Below are 22,939 nucleotides of genomic sequence, written 5' to 3'. Positions count from 1 at the left end.
GGGAAAAGGGACAGAAATAGTGACACAATTCCTGCTCTGATGATTTCTACTAAAAACAGAAATAAGACCTCATTTAGAATTACATTCTAAATAGTATTTTTAAAACCTCATATTTGAGTACTCAGATTTTCCAGACAGCTATATCTTATGATTATTGGAAGGTGTAAGAAATATTTGTCATTTCTGCATCACTAAATCAGGATCAAACTGTGGTAATGTGTGTTGTTTTTCAAAAGAAATGTTTTCATTGCCTTCTTTTCCTTTAAAAGTGAAACAAAAATACAATGCTTACAATCCCAAACTGCAAGAAATTGTGTGAACTATTGTGTGAGAAGGAAAAAGAATAAGGAAACACATCTTGGATCCAGGCTTTTGAGACATTATTATAAATGTTGAGAAAAATATTTTTTAAAAAATGGCTCTGCAGTGCTCTTTAAAATCAGTAAACGTCTATTTTAATTCCCATATAAGTAGTAACTGGCTGCTGTCTGTATATATACTCAAATGTTGCTCGCTGTATAAGACCTCGTTTGCTTAATTTCAACCTAACTGAATTTTTATGGCTGTGCTATAAACCTCTCGAAAATAGTGGCTTAAATGGAAATGCTGACACAACATTAATTACACTGGCTCCAGTGTGATACTGTGATTAAAGTTTATTTATTTTGTGTGTGTGTGTGTCTGTGTGTGTGTAATTTCATTGTTGAAAAACTAATGGAAAACTAATGTGGCAATGGAGAATGTGATTCTGTGCCTGATATTTTTCAACAGCAAGAAACAGTTTAAATGCCAGTTTACAGTACCAGATAATTTATTTTTAATTGAGGTATAGTTTAGGTATTTAAATTTTTAGAAATTTGGGAAAGTGACAAGTTTCCCACTTTAAAGCTGTTCACTGTTTTTCCATGAGTTTTTAAATGTCTTTTTGGGTGGTGAAGCTAAATGTATATTGCATTAGAAAATGAAAAAAATGGTTTCATTTCCTTGGTAGCATATGTTCTTTGAGATATTCTGGAAAAAAGCCTTGTCTTAAAGTATGAGGGTATGCAATCCAAAGTTAACATTCATTGCACTATTGAATTTGAAGTAACAACTGTAAAAGTCTATTTGGTAAATAGTTTGCCCAACTGGTACTTTTAGATTACAGATCTATGTGTGGCATCTAGTCAATTGGGAAATGAACAGTGCAAATACTGTATGGCCAGATGAAGAGTGAGAGAGAGATCGATCCTGTCTCCAACCTGTTTCTTAAGGACAGTGAGCTGGGATTGGAGAAGCCTTGGATTCAGTCTGTTTCCAGCAGTTTATAATTCTCACATTAGGCAAGAACTAGATAAAAACATGCCATGGTCTGGAGAGCAGTTCTAAGCTGTTCTGTTTCCTGAAGGAGTGTGGAGAATAATACACTAAAATGTCAAATACAAATATCCCTGTTTGATGCTGTGATTTTGTATAAACTTTGCTGCCCCTTTCAGGAAGGTGCATTCAGAGCACTTTTAATTGTTAATCAGCTTTGATCATGGATCAGTTAGGCAACATCACTTTTTTTCTGGATTCACACATATATGGAACTTGAAGGCTGATCAGAAAAATTGTCTAATGAGTTGTAGGTTCTGTAGAAGTGAATCATATCCCTGGCTGGTAGTCTGTGGTGTGCCTTCCTTGACATCAGTGCCAGTGTTCTGCCTCATCTCAGACGCCAAAGTAATCATTCCCACTCTTGCCATAAACACCTTTCCTAGAAACTCATGGCATCCAGTCAAACTTTTTTTTTTCCCCAAGAGAATTATAGCTGATATAGTTAATGTTAATCTGTCTGGCAGACTGACAGATGTGAAGTTGCAAGGTAGCATGTCCTGCAACATAGTAGGGCAGCAAGACACAAGTAGTGTAGGTGGAAAAGATCAGAGAGGAAAAATGAAATCTTGGTGTGTAATGCCCTTCTCCAGTTTGCTCGGTGAGAACATTCAGCATTCATTAATCCAGTCCATGAAATTTACATTTTTTTTTATTTTTACTGTTTGCTTTCACTAAAAGAGAGTGCAAAGTAGGCAAATAGTTTCAAAGTGTGTGGTCTTTATGGTTTATGTGTATTGCTCAGAACTACCACTGACCAAACTTCTTGGTCTTGTTCCCATTTGTTACAGTAATTAAATATTAAGTTGTTATGAAAGGATTGTGCCGTTCCCTTGAAAGAAAAAAGAATATGACTCCTCTATGGTTCTGTGGCACAGCTGATGTTTTATTCAAACTAGTATGTAAAGGTAGAGAAATTACGTGCGAAGTTTATCCCATCTGGAAGGAATGTAATGATTCTGGATCTGAAGCAAAACACTGTAGTTCATTAGATCAGTTTGGAGAGAGAAAAATCAACATATACTGTAGATACACATGGTTGGAAGGACAAGGGAGCCTGTACACATCAGTCAAATCATGAATACATCACCTTCTTAATTGTAGCCTTTAATCTACATTAAGACTAGATGATGCTTGTCCTTAAATGACCTTTGCATTGAATTGAATATTGCACTGGAAAACTTCAAAGTCTAATTGAAGAAAAATTATGCAATAAAACTCTGTGGTTCCAAGCCTGCAAGAGATCAGCTCTTCTGTTTGACCACACCCATTAATAGCAAGGAAGTACTTCAAGCTTATAAACAAAGACCTGTGTATGGTCATCTAGTGTCTCACTGATTCTGTAAATGAGAAAATGAAGGGGAGAGGAAGGAGTGACACTTGAAAAGCAATCTCTTAAAAAATTTTTGGTGATATGTTTCCAAGGTTTGTTTGAAAATACTGGTTTGGCTTTTCCTGGTGTTATGACTTCACAAGAAGGTGTCTTTGTTCTGCACTGATCCCAGCTGGTCCCAAGTTTCATTCAGCCTCCACATGAAGCTGCTTTCTCCTACGCCAGCCTTTGGAGGGAGACCAGAGGAGTGTTCTGCCATAATGTCATCTGAGAGAGCTGCCTGTTGTGCTGACAAACACAGAAATGTACAGAAATATTGTATCTAGCTTTTATATGAGGATAGCGTCATTCCAAAATCTTAAGCAAGCTGTTTGATGATGCCAGTTGAAGCAATCAGCCTCTTGGCCTGTAAGACCAAGAGCAGTTAGAAGGCATGCAAAAATTTAAGTCCCTTTAAATCCTGCTCCAGAATTCACCAATACATACTGACTATCCCAAAACCTTCAACTGTTCCCCTCATGATTCGTAGCTGGATGCTTTTAGGAATGCTACTATTCAAGTTTATTAATCAAAAGGCAGTGCTGTCTTGAAAGATACTTCAAATCCAAGGGTATCTAACATCAGGTATTCACAATGAAAAGGGATTTTAAGTATCTATACAGATCCTAATTGTTATTCACACAGGAACATGAGATAAGAAAACTCATAAATATGAGTAATACATAATTTTTACCATATCTGATGTAGTAGAATGTTCCTCCTAGAGGAGGTCTGGAAACTTTCAAATATTTCAACCATTGACTGCCATTATCAGTAAACAGGCCAATATGGTAACTGGTAAAGAAAATAATCATATGTTCAGATAATTAACCTCTCCTTTTAACCTCTCCTAAATATGGAATAATCCTAAAATTTGAAAAACCCAATGCTTTGTTCTCTTGGTCTCTCCAAGTATTGTTTGGCCTCCAAAATCTGTGGAATGTACAAAATGGAGAATCATGGTTGATACATGATCTACCAAGATATACACCACCAAGAAGGTGGTTGTGCTGCCATTCAGAGGGATTGTGACAGGCTGGAGAGTCAGGCCATCAAGAACCTAATGGAATTCAACAAAGGGAAGTATGAAGTCCTGTACATGATAGGAAATAATCCCATGCATCAGTACAGACTGAGGCTGACCTGATGGAAAGCAGCTTTGCAGAAAAAGACATGGAGGTCTTGGTGAACAAAAAATGGAACATGAGCCAGCAATGTGCCCCTGTGAGAAAGAGATCGTTCTGGTCTATATTAGGAGGAAAATTGCCAACAGGTCAAAAGAGGTGATCTTTCCCTCTGCACAGCATCACTGAGGAAGAATAACCACTCAATCCAGTTATGGTTCCACAACAGAGTAATTGTGGGGGTTTTGGGACAAGGACATGCTCATAGTGAATCAGGTCCAGTGAATGGCCAAGCAAGTAATTATGGGCTTGAAGCATCTTTCCTATGAGGAGAAATCTGTGACTGTTTAGCCTAAAGGGGCAGAGAGGAGGCTCAAGGAGATCTTATGAATGTATATAAATACCTGATGAAGGGGAGTAGACCATTACCATACACAACTGCAAATGTTCTAGTTCTTTTGATTCCTGCATTTTAGGCTCAAATATGGAAAACTGACCTAGACTTACAATCATTTTATTGGAATTGCCATATCTCTTGACTGGTCCCTTATATTTTAGTTTTTGTTTGTGGAATCAACATGCAAATTGAAACACATGCAAATATGTTTGTGTATGATTGATGATTGCCATGGCACATGCAGACTTAAAAATTCATAAAGCAGGCAATAAATACAAAGATTAATGGTCTTTCTTTAATGCCTTCAAAGTTGGCAAATCTTGAAAGGCTACTGACTTAGAGCAGTGGAAAAAAAGTCTTTTTTGGCCTCATTATCTCAGCAAGTCTTTGCTTGCTCTGGTAATAACTTAGGTTAAGTTTGGCCTACGTCTTTATGGTGTAATCTATGTAGCATATTTGGAGAATATTTGTAAACCACACAGAACATTCCTGAAGGTGGATAGAGTTTATATGCCATGTGTTTAGGGAGATTAAACTATTTCAATACACAAATTATCTCAGGTATACACTGTGCTCTAGGATCAAAGCTGGAAAAGTGCTGAGTCTTAACGAAGTCCTGTAACATCCATTTGACAGTGTGAGGTGGTGATGCATGCACACTGGACCTTGAGATCTGCCTTTGAACATGCGTGTGTTGATGTCGTGTACTAGACATCATTCAATGTGAATTTACAAATTATTTTCTTAGAAACCCTCAAGTTTTTGCACCACACTGAAAAAGCTACACCTTTGAATGCTCACAATCTTTCTCTGCCTTTTCTATGAATAAGATGTCAAATAATTTTTTGCTTGGTATTTGTTTCTTGTCTTCACCAAATGATGTGCTGTTGCTCAGGATACCTCATGGGAGTAGCAGGTTAACTCATGCCTGTGCTCTGAAGAATCTTATCAGAAGGCCTCATTCTTCAGAAAAAAGGGAAGGGAAAAAGGACTTTTGCCTTGTGTGTAGTGCCTTTTATTGCACTAATGTGAAATGATTCGATGTGATGGACAGCAGTTTATCAAAACAAAATCTCATTAAAATCTGTCTGCACTTTGCCCTTACTCTCCTTTGTATAATAAGATTGTGAAGCTTTCTGTGACCAGACGGTAACCTGTGGTAACCTGTAGTGTGTGTACATTTATGGGTGATGAATAAAACCATTGTCACCCTTAAATGTTGGCATCAGTATTGTGCTAGTAACATTTGGAAGTTTCTGCTTTATCAGCAACAATGACTGGCAAATAATCAGCTGTTTTGTAATGGGAAGCTTAAAATAGCAACTGAAGACATTTGAGTTAGCCTTCATGGAAAAAGACACTGCTGCATTTATTATGATACCATTTTTGTTGTGTAAGGATGACATGATTGTTATTTTAGCTTTTTAGACATACAGTGCAATTAAGAATAATCAGTTTTCCCACACATTCCACAAAGCAACTGAAGCACACATGCTAATAACCAGGCCCTTAAATTTAGAGTGACTTACACTGCTGCATGGGCAGCCAGTGGGTACAGATGCATGTTTCACAGTGTATGCAGCTATTGTGTGATTGCAGCCTTTTTACAGAGATGTGTCTCAAAAAGAAGTTGCTGATAAATAATAAACTCTCTAAGAGTTGCCCATAGTACCAACATAAATACATTTTGGAGTGCTGAGGAAGGGGATCTGCACATACGACATTTGCTGTAAGTTTTGTAATCTGTACCAGGCATCCCGACTAGAAGTTTAAAAGGATGTACAAAAGAATTCTAATTTGTGTTTACAGGAAGTAGAAGGTGGTTTCATCAATAAAAATTATACTGTATTATATATGCACCCTGATACATACAGTGTTTGACCCACAATTCGTGTGACATGCATGAGGCTGGTTTTAGAACACTGAACATCAGCAAAGATAAATCAGGATTTGTTCAGAAAACAGATTTTGCCTGTAACTAAAGGTAGTAAGTTTATACTGACAGTTTTAATTCATAACTATTCCCACTAAAAGCCATTTACTGGGAGGGAAAATCTTACATATTCTTTTACTAGGGTCTGCCATTATTTTTTTAGACAGAGGTCTTTTTGAACAGATTTATCTAAGGAATGTTTATGTGTTCACATACAAATCTTTTTTTGTATTCTTTTATCCAATTTTTTCTGTCCTTACTGCTCTTCTCAGCCTGAGTATGTAGTACCTTTACGTTATGTATGTTACTAAATTTTCACTGTATGGGGGCCAACTCAGTGGTACTTTTTTGCATGCTTGGGACTAATTGTTTGCTGATTTTTATCTTTGCTTGCTAAGAATCTTAGACTGAAGTACGTAATTAAATGTGTGAAAAATAAATTGCTAAACTTTATAACTGGCCAATACTATTCACCATGAAATGAAATATAGAAAGAGCAAATGAGTGATATTATAACTATGATGTACAGTTACTTGCATTTCAGTGGACGTGATTGTCCACATACAATTTTAAAACTTTGACTATACCAGATGGTAAAAGAGTCTTAGTGAACATATTTGTGTCTGTATGAAAGATTGGAAGTTGAGATGCTACTCTCAACATATTGCTCTCTGTGAAGAAGAATAAGCCACTGTGGCATGAGAAGAATTTTGATTATTAAAGTGTTTCCATTCCAGGACTTATATCTGTGTGTAAGTTTACCAAAATTTATTGTGCGAATTCCCACCTTTAAATCAGGACATGATAGCTTATTAAAAAAAAGGAAAAAAAAAAAAAAAAGGTTTCTAGGAATGGAAGATGAGTTTTGCTCTCAGCAAGAAAGTGTTGCAAGACCTTGCCACCATTAGTGCACCAGCCTATGCTGGCTTCTTACACTGAAGTCAAATTCATAGTGAAAGAATTTTTTCCCAAATGTTTGCAAAAATTGGGCTGGTAATATGTGTGACTGAAACTGCACTTATACACTATGAGAGAGACATGTGGAGAAAAGAAGAATCTGTTCACATTATCCAGTTTTAGAGGACACCCTAACACAATGGTAAAAATTGTTGCCAATTACAGATTTTCTTTTTTCCAGTGAAAATCTAAGTGAGATGGTTTAGACTGAAATGAAAGCTGTTATGGTCTGCCCAGTTCAATGTTGTGTTCACCATGAAATGTGCCATTAAGGCCACTGTAATGAAGTAAAAATTAAAAAATAAATCTTTAAAGCTGGAGAAGTCCCTTTTCCTCCAAGAGATCTGTCTTGAGACCAGTGACCAAGGAGATAGCTTAATGTCCAGCAGCAGAGCTGTAAAGATGCAGTCTATCCCTTTCATTCTCATGGGAGTTCCTAATTTGTAGTTGCTTTTTGGCAATTTTTTTGGTGTATTTCGTCAGGATCTGTGACATTTCAGTGCAGCTGTCTGCTCTGAGTCAAGCTAAGAGTGAGGCTGAATAAATACCTCCTGGCAAGTAAACATTATCATGGTAATCCTCAGTCCTCTGAATGTGGGACACATTAAGTTTCAGGGTGGCTCATGACACACTTTCAGTAAATAAACTATTAACCAAGATAACTTCTCAACTCAAGAAAAAAAATCAAAAGTGCCTTATCCATCTTTGTGGATGGATGACTTTGAGCTGCTTTTATAGAACTAGAGATTGGATCTGAATGGAAATGTTTAAGGACGTCATTTGAATGTTATTTACAAAGTTTCACTTAAAAGATGTGCTAATATGTTATAATTTAGTTTCAGCTTATCACCTATCTTTGTTCTTCTAGGCATTTAAGACCAAGGATGGCTACATCGTGGTGGGAGCTGGAAATGATCATCAGTTTGTCACTGTGTGCAAGGTGTGTTAGGCGAGAGTACGGAAATGTGTAATAGTTTCCCTTCTCACTAGGAAAATTAAGATGCCGATTGCTTCTTTATTCTCCTTTTTTTCTTTCTTTTTTGGTATGGGAATAAGTGGTGAGTATAAATTCTAATCCTGCAGCTCTGGCTGATCATCTAGGGGACTGATACGGGGTCTGTGTTTTGGCACTGAATTCAGAACACACCAGTTCTGAAACTTGAAGTACTTTGCCCTTTTGCCCCTGTGCACATCGGATCAACTAAAAAAAAAATGAACAACCTAACAACCTTCTGATTTTGGAAGAGTGAATGTCATATAAGTCACACTGATGTCTTTTTCAGGAAGAAATGTGACACTGTTTCTCCATAAAATACATGATAAAGTATTAAAAAGGCAACATTAGGGGATGGGTTGTTCTTGTGCTACTTGAATCAGTACCCAAGCACATTGCCCTTTCGAGCACTACCATGTGCTGATCTGTGCTCACTGAGAAACTTGTGGACTTCTTAGAAAAGAAATGTTACAGGACTGTGGACTGATTTTGGAGTGGTGCAGAGATATGATGTTGAAGAACAATCTTTTTTAAAAAAAAGTTCTACATAAAATGTGTCAACATTCCAAACAAACAACCCCAGTAACATGTAAACTGGGACAAAAGAATTTTTGCATATAGCATTAGACAACATTTTTAAAAATTACAGGTCTACCTTTTTTGGCCATTGTGTTTTTTCTCTAGGAGCTTGGATATTTAACATAAATTAATGACACTCAGGAAATTGAGCATTATTTTCCTCCATTTGTTCATGTTAGACATTTCACATTTCTGTGGAAGTTCACCACTAATAACTGGAATACATAGTAAGAGAACAGTGCTGTTTTGATTCTCTTTAGTACAGTTTGGGGTATGTATCCCCACCTCACTATCTCAAGGGGTTCTCCTTTCACTTACTTGAACTGGCTCTTAACCTCTTCAAAATTTGCTCAGTGGGTTTTCTTCGTAAAGGTGTCTGCCCACTACAGTGGTCATTATCTTCACATGAATGAAGACTAATAGCTGAATAAGTGTCTACTTGCCACAACTCAATTTTATCAAAGACTCATTATCTCATAAAGGAAATCTTTCCAGAGTGTCCCAGGACTTAGCTGTCTTCTTGGTGCTTTGTCATCTAAAATGAAGAATTATGTAGCAAATGCTTGTCATCCTGCCATCCTTGAGCAAGACAGAGCTGAAGATCCATCTCAGTAGGTTCTGACATCTTGATATGGGCACTAGTGGGCACCAAAATTTTAGACCATGCACTTTACCTGACTTTAGGGTGCAGCTGAGAGAATTATGGTGTGCCTTGTTCCTACATATTCCCTCTGTAATCATTAAGGGGTGAATGGAACCTCAGAAGATGAAGCAAGATTTTAATGGTTTGTGTTACCCCAGAATGTATAGGACAAAAATTAAGTGAGACAAATATTAGCCCTGGTCTGCAGGCTGATGGTTTTTTGTTTAATCATTATAAATGTGTACCCTTATCAAGATAATGTAGGTATGGATTTGGACTATTGTAGAGGGATTCCTTGTGGAACAGGGGCATACGATACCCCAGGACAGTCTGGGCACCCCAGGGCTGTTGCTAGGGAAGAACCCCTGAAGGGGCCTCAGGCTGCAGACAGGCTTGAAAGACACCTGGGGGCAGGCAGCCTTGAAAATCCTTGACAAAGTTACACACTGGTCAGCTCCCCCACTGTTTAGAGGTTGTCCCGTGGGAATAGGGCGTGAATCTTTGTAAAGTAGATATAAGTTGGTGTAAGGAAACAATAAAGTGGAGCATGATGCTCAAATGATATCAGTGTTTGTATCGTGACTCCGGCCAGCTCCCCTGCACTCAGAACCCGCCTCCCGCTAAAGACTATTAAATTGCCCAGAAATGAAATGATGAGGAAGTCAGTGGAATGCTGGAATGAATACCCATTAGAGATATGGTCTGTACTAAGTCAAAGCTGATTTGGAATTTAAAACACTGTGAAGAGGGAAAGCCAGTAAAGGAAAAGACCTTTATTGCAGGAAGGCCTGCAAGACCCTAGTGAACTTTAGGAAATACAGAGGCAACTAATTCAAACATTGGAATTGCTATTAGAGAATCTTTCTCAGCTGAGTTGGTGCTGAAAATACAGACTGTATGGAAGCTCTTGCCCTGAAGACACATAGTCTAGAGTTGTAACAGCTGGCTCAAGCTGTAAACAGTTGCAAACATTCTGCTTCAACTGTATCTTTTTGGGCAAGCAGAAAGAAAAATCTGGAATAACTCACTGTGATATTTTCAAAATCAATGACAACTAACTGTAGCTTGTTCGAGGATTTGGATAATTGCAGAAAAACTTCATAACACTGCTGGCTGGAATGCATTTCATTGTGGTCAAGTGTTACAACAGCACATCCTGACCTGTGGCTGATTTGGTCTGATTAGGAAGACTGAGCAAGAATCTTCAGAAGACTGAAGTTTTGTGTACAGCAAAGGAGAGTACTTTGCTAGTGTTGCAGGACAAAACACAGAGAGCATAAGCTCTGAGTGTGCATCTTAGAGCTCGAACAAGGCTTCAAACAGAGAACACCATTTTCATTCCAAACGTTCACAGTAAAATAAAGAAAATAACATTGTCAATGTGATGCAGAAAGATGAATGGTACATTAATGAATAACTTCTCAAGTGTGAATTTTTTAGTCACAAAAAACCCTGAGAACATATATAGACATGCAGCTTTATAACAGATGGACATTAAGTTAAAGCTGAAATCAGTAACATTAATTAAAACAGTAGAGTGAGCAACTCCATATGATCGTTTTTCATATAACTCATCTAATGGAACCATAATTTTCTGATTAATTTCTTGGTTTTTTAAGCTCACGTTAAGTATTCACTACCATTTGCTTAGAACAACCCTACAGGATTTTTTTTTTTTCTAAAGCAGTGAGTGATGTGTAACTCCAAAATAACAGTATTAAAAAAAGGAAGTAATTTTAAGGGGTACCAATAGTATTGATAAATGTCCAGATAGGAAACTTTAGCTATTTTCTAACGCTAAATTATGATATGTTGTGATTTCCATAAACTAGATGATATAAATGCAGAAGGAAAAGAAAATATGCTGTGAATTAAGTATTGATGGAAGAGGCTAGATTGATATTTTATGTTACCTTGCAGATAAAAATCTGCAGAAGAGTTATGTAACATCACCATTGTTCTAGCATAACTTGCAGATACCTTGTTTCCAAGGTTTAGTTTTGTCACTCTAGGTGAAAATTATGTCAAAGATGACTATCTGTTTTGAGTATCTCTAAATAGCTGTTGAAAGAATATCTGTTTTGCTAATGGTTTTATGTCATCAGCTGCTATTCACTTGGAAAGGAAGCTGTATCCTTATTCACTCTAGCAAAGTCAGGAGTCATTAAATGATTGTGGCCTTCATCTAAACCAGTGTCAGAGGAATTAGTAGAATGTTATGCTTGAAGCAAATATCAGAGATATTGACACCAACTTATGTATCACTTAAATGTGGTAGTACACAGGCATATGGATTCAAGAAGTGACTGAACATGTTAATAAAACATAAATCCATTGATGATTGCTAAATATATAGAAAATACAGAAATGTCCTAATCAAAAGAGAACTGGAGTTTGGATGAAGATTAAGGAAGTGTTGTATGTAGTGGCCCTGTTCTTAAACTCTGCTTAAGCATCAGCACTTAAACAACAGCCAGAGATAGAATGATGGGCTATAGGAACTTCAGGTTTGAAGCACTGTATTTTTTTTGTAAGCCATCTTAGAAATAGCCCTATAAAAAAAGTAGCATGATTAGAATGATTATAAGACTCATCATAAGAAAAACTGGTCTTTAGTATGTGTTACTGAGTCAAAATACATAAAGAATATGTGACAGCCTCTTTTTTTATAAGATTCTATGCTGCCTTTCTCTGCAGCTGATGTAATTGGGGTATTTTTAGAAATCACATTTAATTATGATTATTTATGTTCTATAGAAAGTCATTGTGGCACAAATAGGTAAATTATATTGATTTTCCACACAGCTGCTTTTTCTAATGAATGCCACTACAAAATTCTAAGACTCATTCTGCATATTTAATTTCCTTTATAGTGTAATACACATTGTCTTCACACATTGTTTAAATTTCTAATGTGGCAGGTGGGAGTTACACATTGAAGTTATATTTCTCCTTTCTTAGAGGTTATACTACCACTTTTCTTTATTAATTCTTTTGGAAAAAAATAGTAAAGAAAACCAATGATGTTTCAATAGAAAAAGACTTTTTTTTTTTTTTTTTTTCCGTTTTGACAGAGATTACTGAAGTGGAAAGAAATAATCTTAGACATATCTTTTCTCAGTCTAGCATATGAAGTACAGACATACTTCTTATTCTGTGACATATAAGTTAGTGCAGGATAATCCCACAGATCTATCCAACCCCATGGTAATAACTTACTTTTTTAGTGTTCTATGCTAAGAACTTCTCCTGACTAGTCCTGAAAGTGTCAGCTAAGATATGGATCATCATATGGATTTCTCTCTTTTTCCTTTACTCATTATGTAACATTAACCAGAAGGCTTTTTAAAAAAAGAAGTAATAATTAAGTTTTTGTTTATCGATATTAAATGATTGATGATAAGTAGTGATTATTGGAAATCAGTGATTTTTTAAAATCAGTAATTATTTTGTTTATATATATATATATATATATATATATATAGTTAATATATATAAAACTCCTGTCAAGCACATTTCTTACTTATCTTTAATTTTACTTAGATCTTGAATTTGCCTGAAGTTAGTAAAGATTCCAGATACAAAACTAATACACTCAGAGTCCAGAACAGAAAAGAGCTCATTGACATATTATCAACCCGGTAAGTTAATTAAAAGGGAAGAATCTATATTTAATCTGTTAATGCAAATAATAATGTATAGCAAGCTCTCATCATGGGAAAATTCTATTTTACTCTTTTGAGATACTCTAGTTTTTTTTAAAAAAAAGCTTACTGATGTTAAATATTCTGCCTTTTGCACACAGACTGTAGTGTGGACTAAAGAAGCCAGACCACAGATCTAAGTTTTCAGAAGCTGTTTTAACTTCTTTTTAACATTAACTTGAATTTTAGTGAAACCACTGCTTTCTGCTTTCCTGGATGAATGTAGCACCTGGAAAAAAAATGCTTGAAGCACCATTTGCTTTTTCTGTGGGATTTTAAAGTTTTCTCTGAGTGTTTCTGTATCCAAGGGAGTTCCACTTGCTGCTACTCCCTTACTGCTGGTTCTGTATGGTACTTGGTGCCACAAATTCTTCCTGGGCCATTCCTTTTGAAATCAAAAGGATATGTGTTTAGTTTTCTGTTTTGGAAGCATCCTATTAAATACTTAATAAAAATTTCTTTTTAAGAGAAATCTCAAAAAACCTTTTATTTGAGAGATTAAAATATCTTAGTTATCTTCCTCATTCTGTTTGAGAAGGCCTTATATTTGTGGAGTGCTCTTCTGTTTAATGGAGAGGATGATAAATTGGTGTAATGGAAGAAAAACTAATCTGTGTAAACCTTCCCAAAGGCGGCTTCAGCAGCACCTCATACTTTGGGAGATGAGCAGAAGAGATGGTATATTTAATGTTGTCAATGATTCAAGAAAAGTCATATTGTCATGTTGACACTTGGCCAGTATTAGTCTTTGTCAACAAATGTGTAACAAATGAGGCAATTTTAATGGGGGGGTTTAGAAGCATTAAGTCAGATGCCTCCCCTTTCCATTCCATCCAAGAAAAAGAGTTTCAGTATCACATCCACACCCCCCACTCTCAACCCCCCACATTTTTTGGATATTGAGAACCAGAATCATGAGTCATTAAAGAGCGTAGAGAGAGTTATTTTGCCTCTTCCAGTTGCACTTGTACTTTTGTCTCTGTCTTACCTGTCCATTTTCAGATGTCCTGCCCCTGCTGAAAAACAGAAGTACCAGGTGACTGCATTTTAGAATAATTATGGTGCAACTGTCCTTGATTAACATTTGGAACTCTTCTTTTGCCTTCCTATAACAAATGGATTGTGATAGCACAGATGAGGCCACTCTTGCTGTATGTTTTGAGCCCCTGAAAGGCCATAACTTATCTTTTGACCTACTTTTGAGCTCTTACATTCTTGATGCATAGTCTTAGTTTTGAAGTTGGGTCATGTTGACTTATTACTTGGACTTCATTTAGCATGGCATTTATCTGATGTACTCTGGTACCTTGTGAGAAGGTTATTTTGCCATCCATAGATCAGTTATTTAATAGCTCATTGCTTCTGGTTAATTTTGGATGTAGTAATATTTTTTTCCTATAGGCAATTTCTGAACAAGAAGATAAAGTTCCAGGAACAGCTGTTCTTTGGATTGCCAGAATTACAATTTGTTTTTATATCTGTAGCTATTAGTTAATCAGATTACATTATTGCTCCTCTAATTACTGCTTTATGTCTTCTTTTTTCTTCTTAGTTTGTGTTCTGTTTTATTGTTATAATTTAGGCTGAATTTCTGCATATTTTGTGCAGATATGTAAATGTATACACATTTTTGGAGAAGACATTTCTAATGTATTCTGTTATAGTGAGTTCATCTGGCAGTCAGTTATAAAACACAGATTTAACAAACACCTTCTTTATTCTAATTGAAGCTGAATATGTTTCCACACACATTCCATGGTAACTTTGCTTTTATTCACTAATGCACAGTTTTTTGTAAAATTATATGTGGTTTATTTTTGAAGTTACTTAGAGAGTTAAATTAATAGTTTCTCAGTGCTGAAAAATGTCAACCCTTGAGAAATGAAGGGAAATGACAAAATAGTAATGACAGAATTTCACTGAAAAATACCTTAATTTAATCACTGATTGCTTGATAGTATTACAGCTTCCAGCACATGGAAAATATAAACCTAAGGTGCATTACTTGGAAAAAAACACCTGCAGACCCTTCCATTCACTCACTGTATGTGTATTGCTGTCCACCTCAAAAAGAATTTGTGGAGATATGAGCTGGAGCAGCTTGGAAGACATATTCTTAGACACAGCTTTTCTCAGTCTAGCATATGAAGTACAGTTGTGCGAAGTACAGTACTTTTGTTAAGATGAGCCACTCCTTTTTTCCCCAAACTCTTCTGCTGCCATTTTCAGTTTATACATCCTTCCTGTTCCTTTAAGTCATTGGTATTTTAAGCAGATGCAGTATGGCAGATGCTTGGTACTCTGCAGTCACTTCCATAAAGAACTGCTGTTGCACAGTAGATATAGGCATACATTTTTTTTCAAGCCTTTGATGCTGTTATAATTCTAATAAACCAAGGTTCCACCAGAGCCTAGAGCAGGTTTCCATTGACCTATGTACCCTGTCCCCTTGCTCTTATCCCTTTTGAACTGTTTCTGGAGCTATGTTTCATCTTTTATTTTCCAATTTTTCTTAATTTTTAAAATGAACTACCTGCAATTAATTTCTAACTTCTGAGCATTTAGTAAGTGCAAAAAGAAGGATTTTTTACTTCCTCCTCTTAAGAAAAAGGGTTTGCTAGGCTTTTTATAGGAATAGAAGGAGGTGTTCAGACCTGCTCAAAGGGTCAATAACTCCCTGAAGTCTTGAGCATTTAATTCACTTCATGTGTGGAGCTGAAATTTTTGAAAGCATCTGAACTCTGAATACCAAGGAGACACTTGATGGCTTTCTTTAGCTAGAGTAAAAAATTGAGCAACTGAGACTCTTTGGTCACAGTTTTATTCTAGATGTGTGAACAAAGGAAACATTGGGAGAAATTGTCAATGTTAAGGAATGCTGTTTTTTTTTAAAAAAAGGCTCTGTCTTGGGAATTCTTGACTCAAGTGACCTCTAATTTAGATCAATAATTCTACTCACCACCTGATAATCGTGCCAGATTTCAAGGCAGTTAGGTAACCATGGGGATCATGCAGCACTTAGAAGAAATTGACCTTTAAACAGAAGACTTCTCAGAAAGGTGTGAAATGATGTATTCATCAAAGTCAGATGTACTGAACTGAGTGAGAATACAAGATGGGGATGAATATGGCTTCAGACATATATGTAACTTGAAACAACTCTGAAAGGTGTGAATTGCACCATTCATTTCAGGAAGAATTCTCTCATCCTCTTTCTTCTATGACAGAAATGAAGAGTGAAGCATGCCTTTCCTTATCTCTTCAATCCAACTTGCTCTCCGTACATCTCAATTCCCTCTGTAGGGCACAGATGAAAGGTAGAGAGGGACAGCAAGTAAGGAAGTTCACATATCTGCAGAGATTGTTGGATCTCAATAAAAGTGACTGGAAGTGGTGTGGAGTGGTGTGCTGCTTCTAAGACAGCCTGCTCTCACTCATACTGAAGTAAGAGGAGGGAATTACAGAAAACAGTTCCATCTTGAGACATGGAGTGTTTTTCAGTTCCATAGTCTATGGGGAAATTAGTAAAATGCTACAAGGACCACTGGTTCATAGGATATTCACAGTGAAGAAGAATATAGACCTGTGGGGTATTTTGCATTTGTTTTGCTACTGGTGGTGTTGTCCCTTTCCCATCTCTACTCCTTTTCCTTCTATGCTGGTTTTTTCATATCCTCATCATCTTCCTCCACTTCCCACAGGCCCCATTCCCTCTCTTCGTCTTATTTCCTCTTTCTCCTCCCACTGCTAACATTTACACATCTAGTCTTTGCTTAAAAAAAAAAAATAAATTGGTGCCTTCTGTGTCTTCCTCTCTATTTAGGTTACATTTTCCCCAAATGACAAGAATGCAGAACTCTGATACAAGCAAATTACCTCTGCCTTCCTTTCTTGTGTATGTGCCAAGAGTCAATTTAAAATGACCCTGCCTGGGTGGAGGTCAAGTTCAATGGCTACCACTGAGGCCTCTGAGACTCACAGCTCATGTGAGAACTGACAGACTACAGAGCACTCTGTTTTTAAAGTTTCCAGTGGAAACCTCTGGTTTGTGAGTTAGATGTACATCTAACTCACAAACAGAAGAACCAAGTTTTAATTGTTGCTCTGTTCCCTCTTTACCTCCCTTCCACTTTTACTTCTGCTTCCATTAGAACACAATAGTATCAGACACAATGCAGATGATTTTGTATGTGTGTATATATGCATGCATATGTCAAGACACAAATATATAGTGTGCACATGAAATTTGAGATGCATCTGTGCAAAAGCTAGCACAATACCAGTTTTAAAAGAAGCGGCTTTGAGAAAGGGGGCTTAATCTCTTGACCTTCTTCTTCAAATTACTCCATAATTTGAACATTAATCCTACTATGCACCTCAGTAATGTAGAGGCATTTTAAGACAGGGCAGCTAAATGTGTACTCCAAGGTTTGGGAAATTAACCTGTAAATGGAACAGTGTGTGGGAGTGTATGAGTGTAGGGGGAAGGCCCTCAGCCTTTAAATTGAAGCAGTTCCACATAAAGAACACAGAAATTCAGCATGATTAGTGCTCCTGCAGCTCTAACTAAATTATTGTAGACTCAGAGGTGTTAGGGCTGGAAATGATTCAGAGCAGAACTTCTATTCCTAGCGCTTACATTTTAAACCCCTTATTCTTGACTGTACACTACAGCTGCATGCTGCGCATGTAAGTGTGAGGGGAAAAGGAATGAGCAGGAAGGAAACACAGAGGAACTTGATCCTTAGTTAATAAAGTCGTTGCTAAATTGTTTCTACCTAGTAACAGAAGAGGAGGGCTCCTAAAGGGGAAAGAGTATTGTAAGATGTTTAATTTGCTTGATCAGGAGCATTGTTAAATTCACCCTTGTTGAGACACACCCAGGCTCTGTAAATCTCCTTCCCTATCCCCACCATTTCCTTTTCTAAACCAAGGGCCTTGCTGACTGAAGTCACTGTTGATAACATTAGAGGAATGAGGGTCTGGTTGTTTACAGCTTCAGCAAGACAGGTGTCTGAAGTTTGAAAGACAATTGACTTCAGTGTGGCACTGCTCGTAAGGTTTACTTTCCACAGTCATCTACCTCACCATCAGTACATAGAGGGTTGAGCTGCATGGATATCAGCTACCAAACTGCCACCGTTTGCTTTAAAATGCTTTGTTTTAAATTGTTATTAGTTTTATGCTGACTTCTGTGCATACAAATGAGAGAGATCCAAAATGTTTCCAAGCATCTGATTTTTGGACTGGGTAAGCTAGTGTGTGTTTTCTCTGTTCTTTTCTCACTGTTTAATAAACTTCTAAGATTTTCATACCCTTGTGAAGTTCAAGATCCTTTCTGAAAAGGAACTTGCCATCTTTTTTCTGATGACATACATTTCTAACTTCAGGCTGCTGAAATCAAGGCAGGTATTTTATTGATTTTAAATGAACTTTTTGACCTGACCCTTGTTAGCTCTTTAATCCCCTTGAGTGAAAAGAAAAACAGCAACAAAATCAATGCATCTTTTCATCATTCTCAATGTGCTTTTACTGATATGTGTTTACCTAGCTGATTTCCAGTTAATTTGCACTTCTTTTGTCATAACTATAAAAGTTACATTCCTCTTTTATACTTGAGTAAAACCAAGGAAGGTTGGGAAAAAGTAGTATATTTCTAATGTGCATAGCTTATTATCTGACTACAAAAAGAACTAGTTCTGTTACATGCTGGATTAAGTCAGTAGCCATAAGAAATACATTTTACAAGATAGATGTGTTTCCCTCTGTCTGGTATGCCATTCCTTAAAATTCATGTATGGTTTTAAGGCAGCATGCAACTCTTGATAGAGAAACGAGAAAGTCCATTAATCTCTAGCAGAAATTTTGTGCATAAAGATGAAGGTTTATTAATAGTTCTGTTAAACTGGTAGCAATATTTATAGTATGCAGAAGTATAAAAGAATTTTCAGGGTGGATTTGTGGTACCTACAAATCTCTGGATAGTATTTTATGTAGCTACCTCTTAAAATCTACTGTACGTGACATCCTTTAAAGTAGTTGAAATATCTGTCAGCAAAACCTGTCAGTACAATCATGTTGATCCCAAATATTTTAATATTTTGTCTGTTTTGGTTTTCCCAGTGATTCATCAGTAAGAGGAGACTAGACGCTAACAGAGATATATACAGACTATTGAGTAAATACTGCACTATTCACTTTGAAAACACTAATTCTATATTCACTGTACACTAAAGGATAATGATCCATTCCTTGAATTTTCCAAACAAATATTTTCTAGAACTTCTATTTTGTATAATGTCTTCCATGGATACTACTCTAAGAAGCTACAAACTCTCTTAGTCATTTAACTACCATTAAAGAGGTGTTTGGCAGTGAAAAGAGAAAATATTGTAGATATTTGGGAGTGAAGAGACTGTTGATAGAACAAAATGAAGCAACAACCATAATGCAGATTTGGGTTGTACTAGAAAACACAGGAAGGCTATTGTGGACTTTAGCAAGAACAGAGGAACTTTTTGTGATTGACCGCATGTAAAAAGCTCTTACTACTCCTAGATGTTGCTGTTCCATCTGTATTTGGTAGCTGTCCAAATTACTTCACTAAATTAATTGCCATAAGTTTCCTATAGAAAGGGCAGTATTTTGCTTCAGTAGTTCTTCTAAACTTTGTGTGGAATTAGATGGTTTTATTCATTAGAGAAACATGGTTGCCCTTCCACATGGGATGTAGAGAGGATTGAAGGTTTCCTAGGAAACATAGAAAATGGAATACACAAAAAGTGGATTCATTCATGCTTTTGAAGTCTTTGTTTCATTGAAAGATAAAATATTGCTAAAAAAAAAGAAACAAATTTTACATTAATAATTATCAGGATGAGAAACTTAGAAACACACCCAAGTGCTGTTAAAATATACTAACTGATTAAAGCCATTTCATCTAACTTGCACAAGTCAAGCAGAAATTGTTTTGTATGTAAAGATCCATTCATTTCTTCCTTTTTTTTTTTTTTTTTTAATTAGAATTTGTTAGAAAGCAGAAGGGAATGTACATCCTGCTTTTTAAGAAGCAAAACTGCTCTTGTAGTTTGTGTAAGAAAACAAGGTGCAAAACTTTTTTTATTTTATATTTAATTTTTTGCCTTTTGGAGATTTTGTCTTATATTGTGCTGTAATGTTTTTTGATGAATTTGCTGAGTGTATAGTTTAAATTTAGATGTTTTCATTTAATGATGCCTGCTAGATTTACTAATTGAAGAAAAATATATTTAGTTGGATTTCTTCCAATTTCAATTAGTTCAGCTTATGCCACACTTTCTATTCTTAAAATATTTTAAAGCATGAGATGTATTTAATGTTAAATGTTCTGGAATCTGATGCCTCATTTCAATACTGCAACTTCAGTATCTTTGTGAGTGCTGTGTAATTCAGTGCAGAGGAGGCTTAGAGTACTGTTTAAAATGCAAATAAGACATCACGGAGACTTTGACTTCTTCAGGAAGTAAGCCTCAGTTCAGGCTTTGCAGTAAATATCCTAGCAATGGGTTTGTTCTTCATTGGGGTACATATCCTTCCTTTCTTAGAGGTGCTTTCAGAAAGAGCCTGCATTTGAGCTTCATACCACAAAGTAGTACAGTAAAAAGCAAATCCTTTTGAACTTCTAAAATTCTGGTAATAATTGCAGAAAGCTAAGCTATGGGTTTAAAACATTTCTACAAATAAATCATAGGTAATTTAGATGGCATTTATGTGATATTTTGAATATATATATGAATATAGCAGATGGAACATTTTATAGGAAAAGGGACTCATCTGAAAATATATGAAGCTGTAGAGTGAATTGCAGTGTTGAGCTCTCCTGAAATCACTGAGTAAAAGCAAGGTAAAGATTCTCTTGCCAAGTGTCATGTTTCAGAGTTCGGATGCTCTACAGTCTTGGATTCCTAGCTCAGGTTTGGAAGATGGACCATTGTTTAGCCTTGTATATGTTTCCATCAGTGATTTTTTTATGTATGTGTATATATAAAGAAAGTAATTTTTTTTCCTTAACTGAAAAATATAAAAAGTAGGATATTTATTAAAAAACAATGAAAAAGCATAGAAATACATTTTAAAATGTGTTAAGAGAAAAAAGGATTGCCCAGACCTTCTAAATTCCTGCTGACAGAGCTTTCATTTTCAGGAGAGAATGTCAGTCTTCTCCTTCTTGGAAGTTTTTGTTGAGGGTCTTCTCTTGTTATTTTGGAGTGCTGAGCATGTTATTAATGGATACTTAGCAACCTAAATATCAGCCCTTCACTGTAAGTAAAGGTTATGGTACTTATTTGTGTAAGTATTATCAAAAATTGTATTTAGTTGGGGGAATAATACATACAGGTTGGTAAAAAAAAAAAAAAATTAACAGCTGACATCAGAGGGAAAAATGAACATTTTTTATCCAGGCCTTATCTTTTATCAGATTTTGACACAGTATTTCTCCCTTAATGATGTATAGCAGATGCTTCAATATATAAAACATAGTTGAATTAGCAAAATAGTTGCATGCTGTTCCTCTCAAAATCTGAATACTAGACCTTTATTGTCAGTGGTGATATTATGTTTTGGTTTTAAACAGTTTAGTTAACAATATGGCCTCAACAGCCTCCCTTTAACACAAATAAAGGAAGCCATTCTACATCAGAGTTAGATACAGAGTTTCAATTTCAAGAGGAAATGCTGTATGTGTCCCTTGAGGATAATAGAATGTGGGATTTTACCTCTTTGGGTTGAAAGCTTTTAGGAATTACCTCCAGCCATCAACAAATAAATTAACGAGTAAGATTAAGACAAATGTTAGATCCATTCAAAAGAGGTACTTTCAAAACCAGACAATCTCTTGTTTTCTACAAAATTGTGGCATGTTTTTTCTGTTACATAGGAGGGAAAACCTAAGCACAAGCTAAAATTGTAGAAATTAATATAGAATCACAGAAATTTTGCTTAACATACACATATGTTCTGCAACATACATATACAACTCCACTGTATATTGAGTCACTCACAATGACGTAATTGAAGAAGAATGTATGTCTTGAAAGTGATTCAGATTTACCACAACATCAGGAAGCAGCATACTGGTTCTGCAGATATAGATTATAAACACTCCTGTTGAAAAGACTTCATTTTCAGGCTATTCTTTAAATGCAAAAGTTTTGGTTTTTTAGAGTCAGGAAGATATTTATAAACTCTTTCTTAAAAAGAAGTGCAGGGACATAACATAGCAAGACTTACTCATTAGCAACAGATCAACTGAATGCTGATACATACATTAAGAATTAAATAATTTCTTAGTGATGGTCTTCAGCACCATGGTTATGAAGTTGAGTCCAAGATTCCTCTTGTAGCTGTCCTGTCTTGTTAGAAATGAGATAGTAGAATTTGAAGTGTCAAAAAGTAGTAGCTGAAAAAAGCTTTCCATTTATAACAAGGGAGTTAGTGGGTCATGAAATATGAACCATCTCCGTTGCTAGCAGGGAACAGCAGAGTTTTATATAAACAGCGTCTGTAACTGAAGTGAAACAGTTTTTCATGTGAATCTCATTTATATTATGCAGTAGTTTGAGCCCCAAACCTTAATAATAGAAGGCCATGAATAACAAGAATATATTGATTATGAGAATTGTTGTCAAACTGTACTTTAAACTAAAATCATGGCTTCTTAATAACTCCAGTCACTGAGGAAGGAAGGTTATCTGCCTCTTTAGCATTACCTTTTTCCCTAGTTTCAATGCAATGTACCTGGTTCTAGGTAAATTAGATGGACCCTAGATGTGTCCAACAGCAGCACTATCTTTATGGCTGGCTACATCTTCACAATGAAATAATTTTAATATTCAATGAA

At 36.0% G+C, this 22,939-nt stretch overlaps 1 protein-coding gene across 6 annotated transcripts in view; it reads left to right on the top strand.

The window, feature by feature from the left end:
• Positions 1-22,939, top strand: part of SUGCT (succinyl-CoA:glutarate-CoA transferase) — a 341,829-nt gene that overhangs the window by 126,734 nt on the left and 192,156 nt on the right. For all 6 annotated transcript variants that reach the window (XR_011149072.1, XM_069007789.1, XM_069007786.1 and 3 more), the window contains 2 exons: positions 8,008-8,079; positions 12,899-12,996. Coding sequence is in view for 5 of the 6 variants with exons in the window: in XM_069007789.1 (XP_068863890.1) it covers positions 8,008-8,079; positions 12,899-12,996 (170 nt within the window). In the remaining variant the exon portion in view is untranslated. The remainder of the gene's footprint in view (positions 1-8,007; positions 8,080-12,898; positions 12,997-22,939) is intronic.

Source organism: Aphelocoma coerulescens, chromosome 2 (assembly GCF_041296385.1).
Source record: "Aphelocoma coerulescens isolate FSJ_1873_10779 chromosome 2, UR_Acoe_1.0, whole genome shotgun sequence".
Lineage (NCBI taxonomy): Eukaryota > Metazoa > Chordata > Aves > Passeriformes > Corvidae > Aphelocoma > Aphelocoma coerulescens.
Note: the sequence above shows the minus strand (reverse complement) of the source record. Positions and strands in the feature narration are given on the sequence as shown.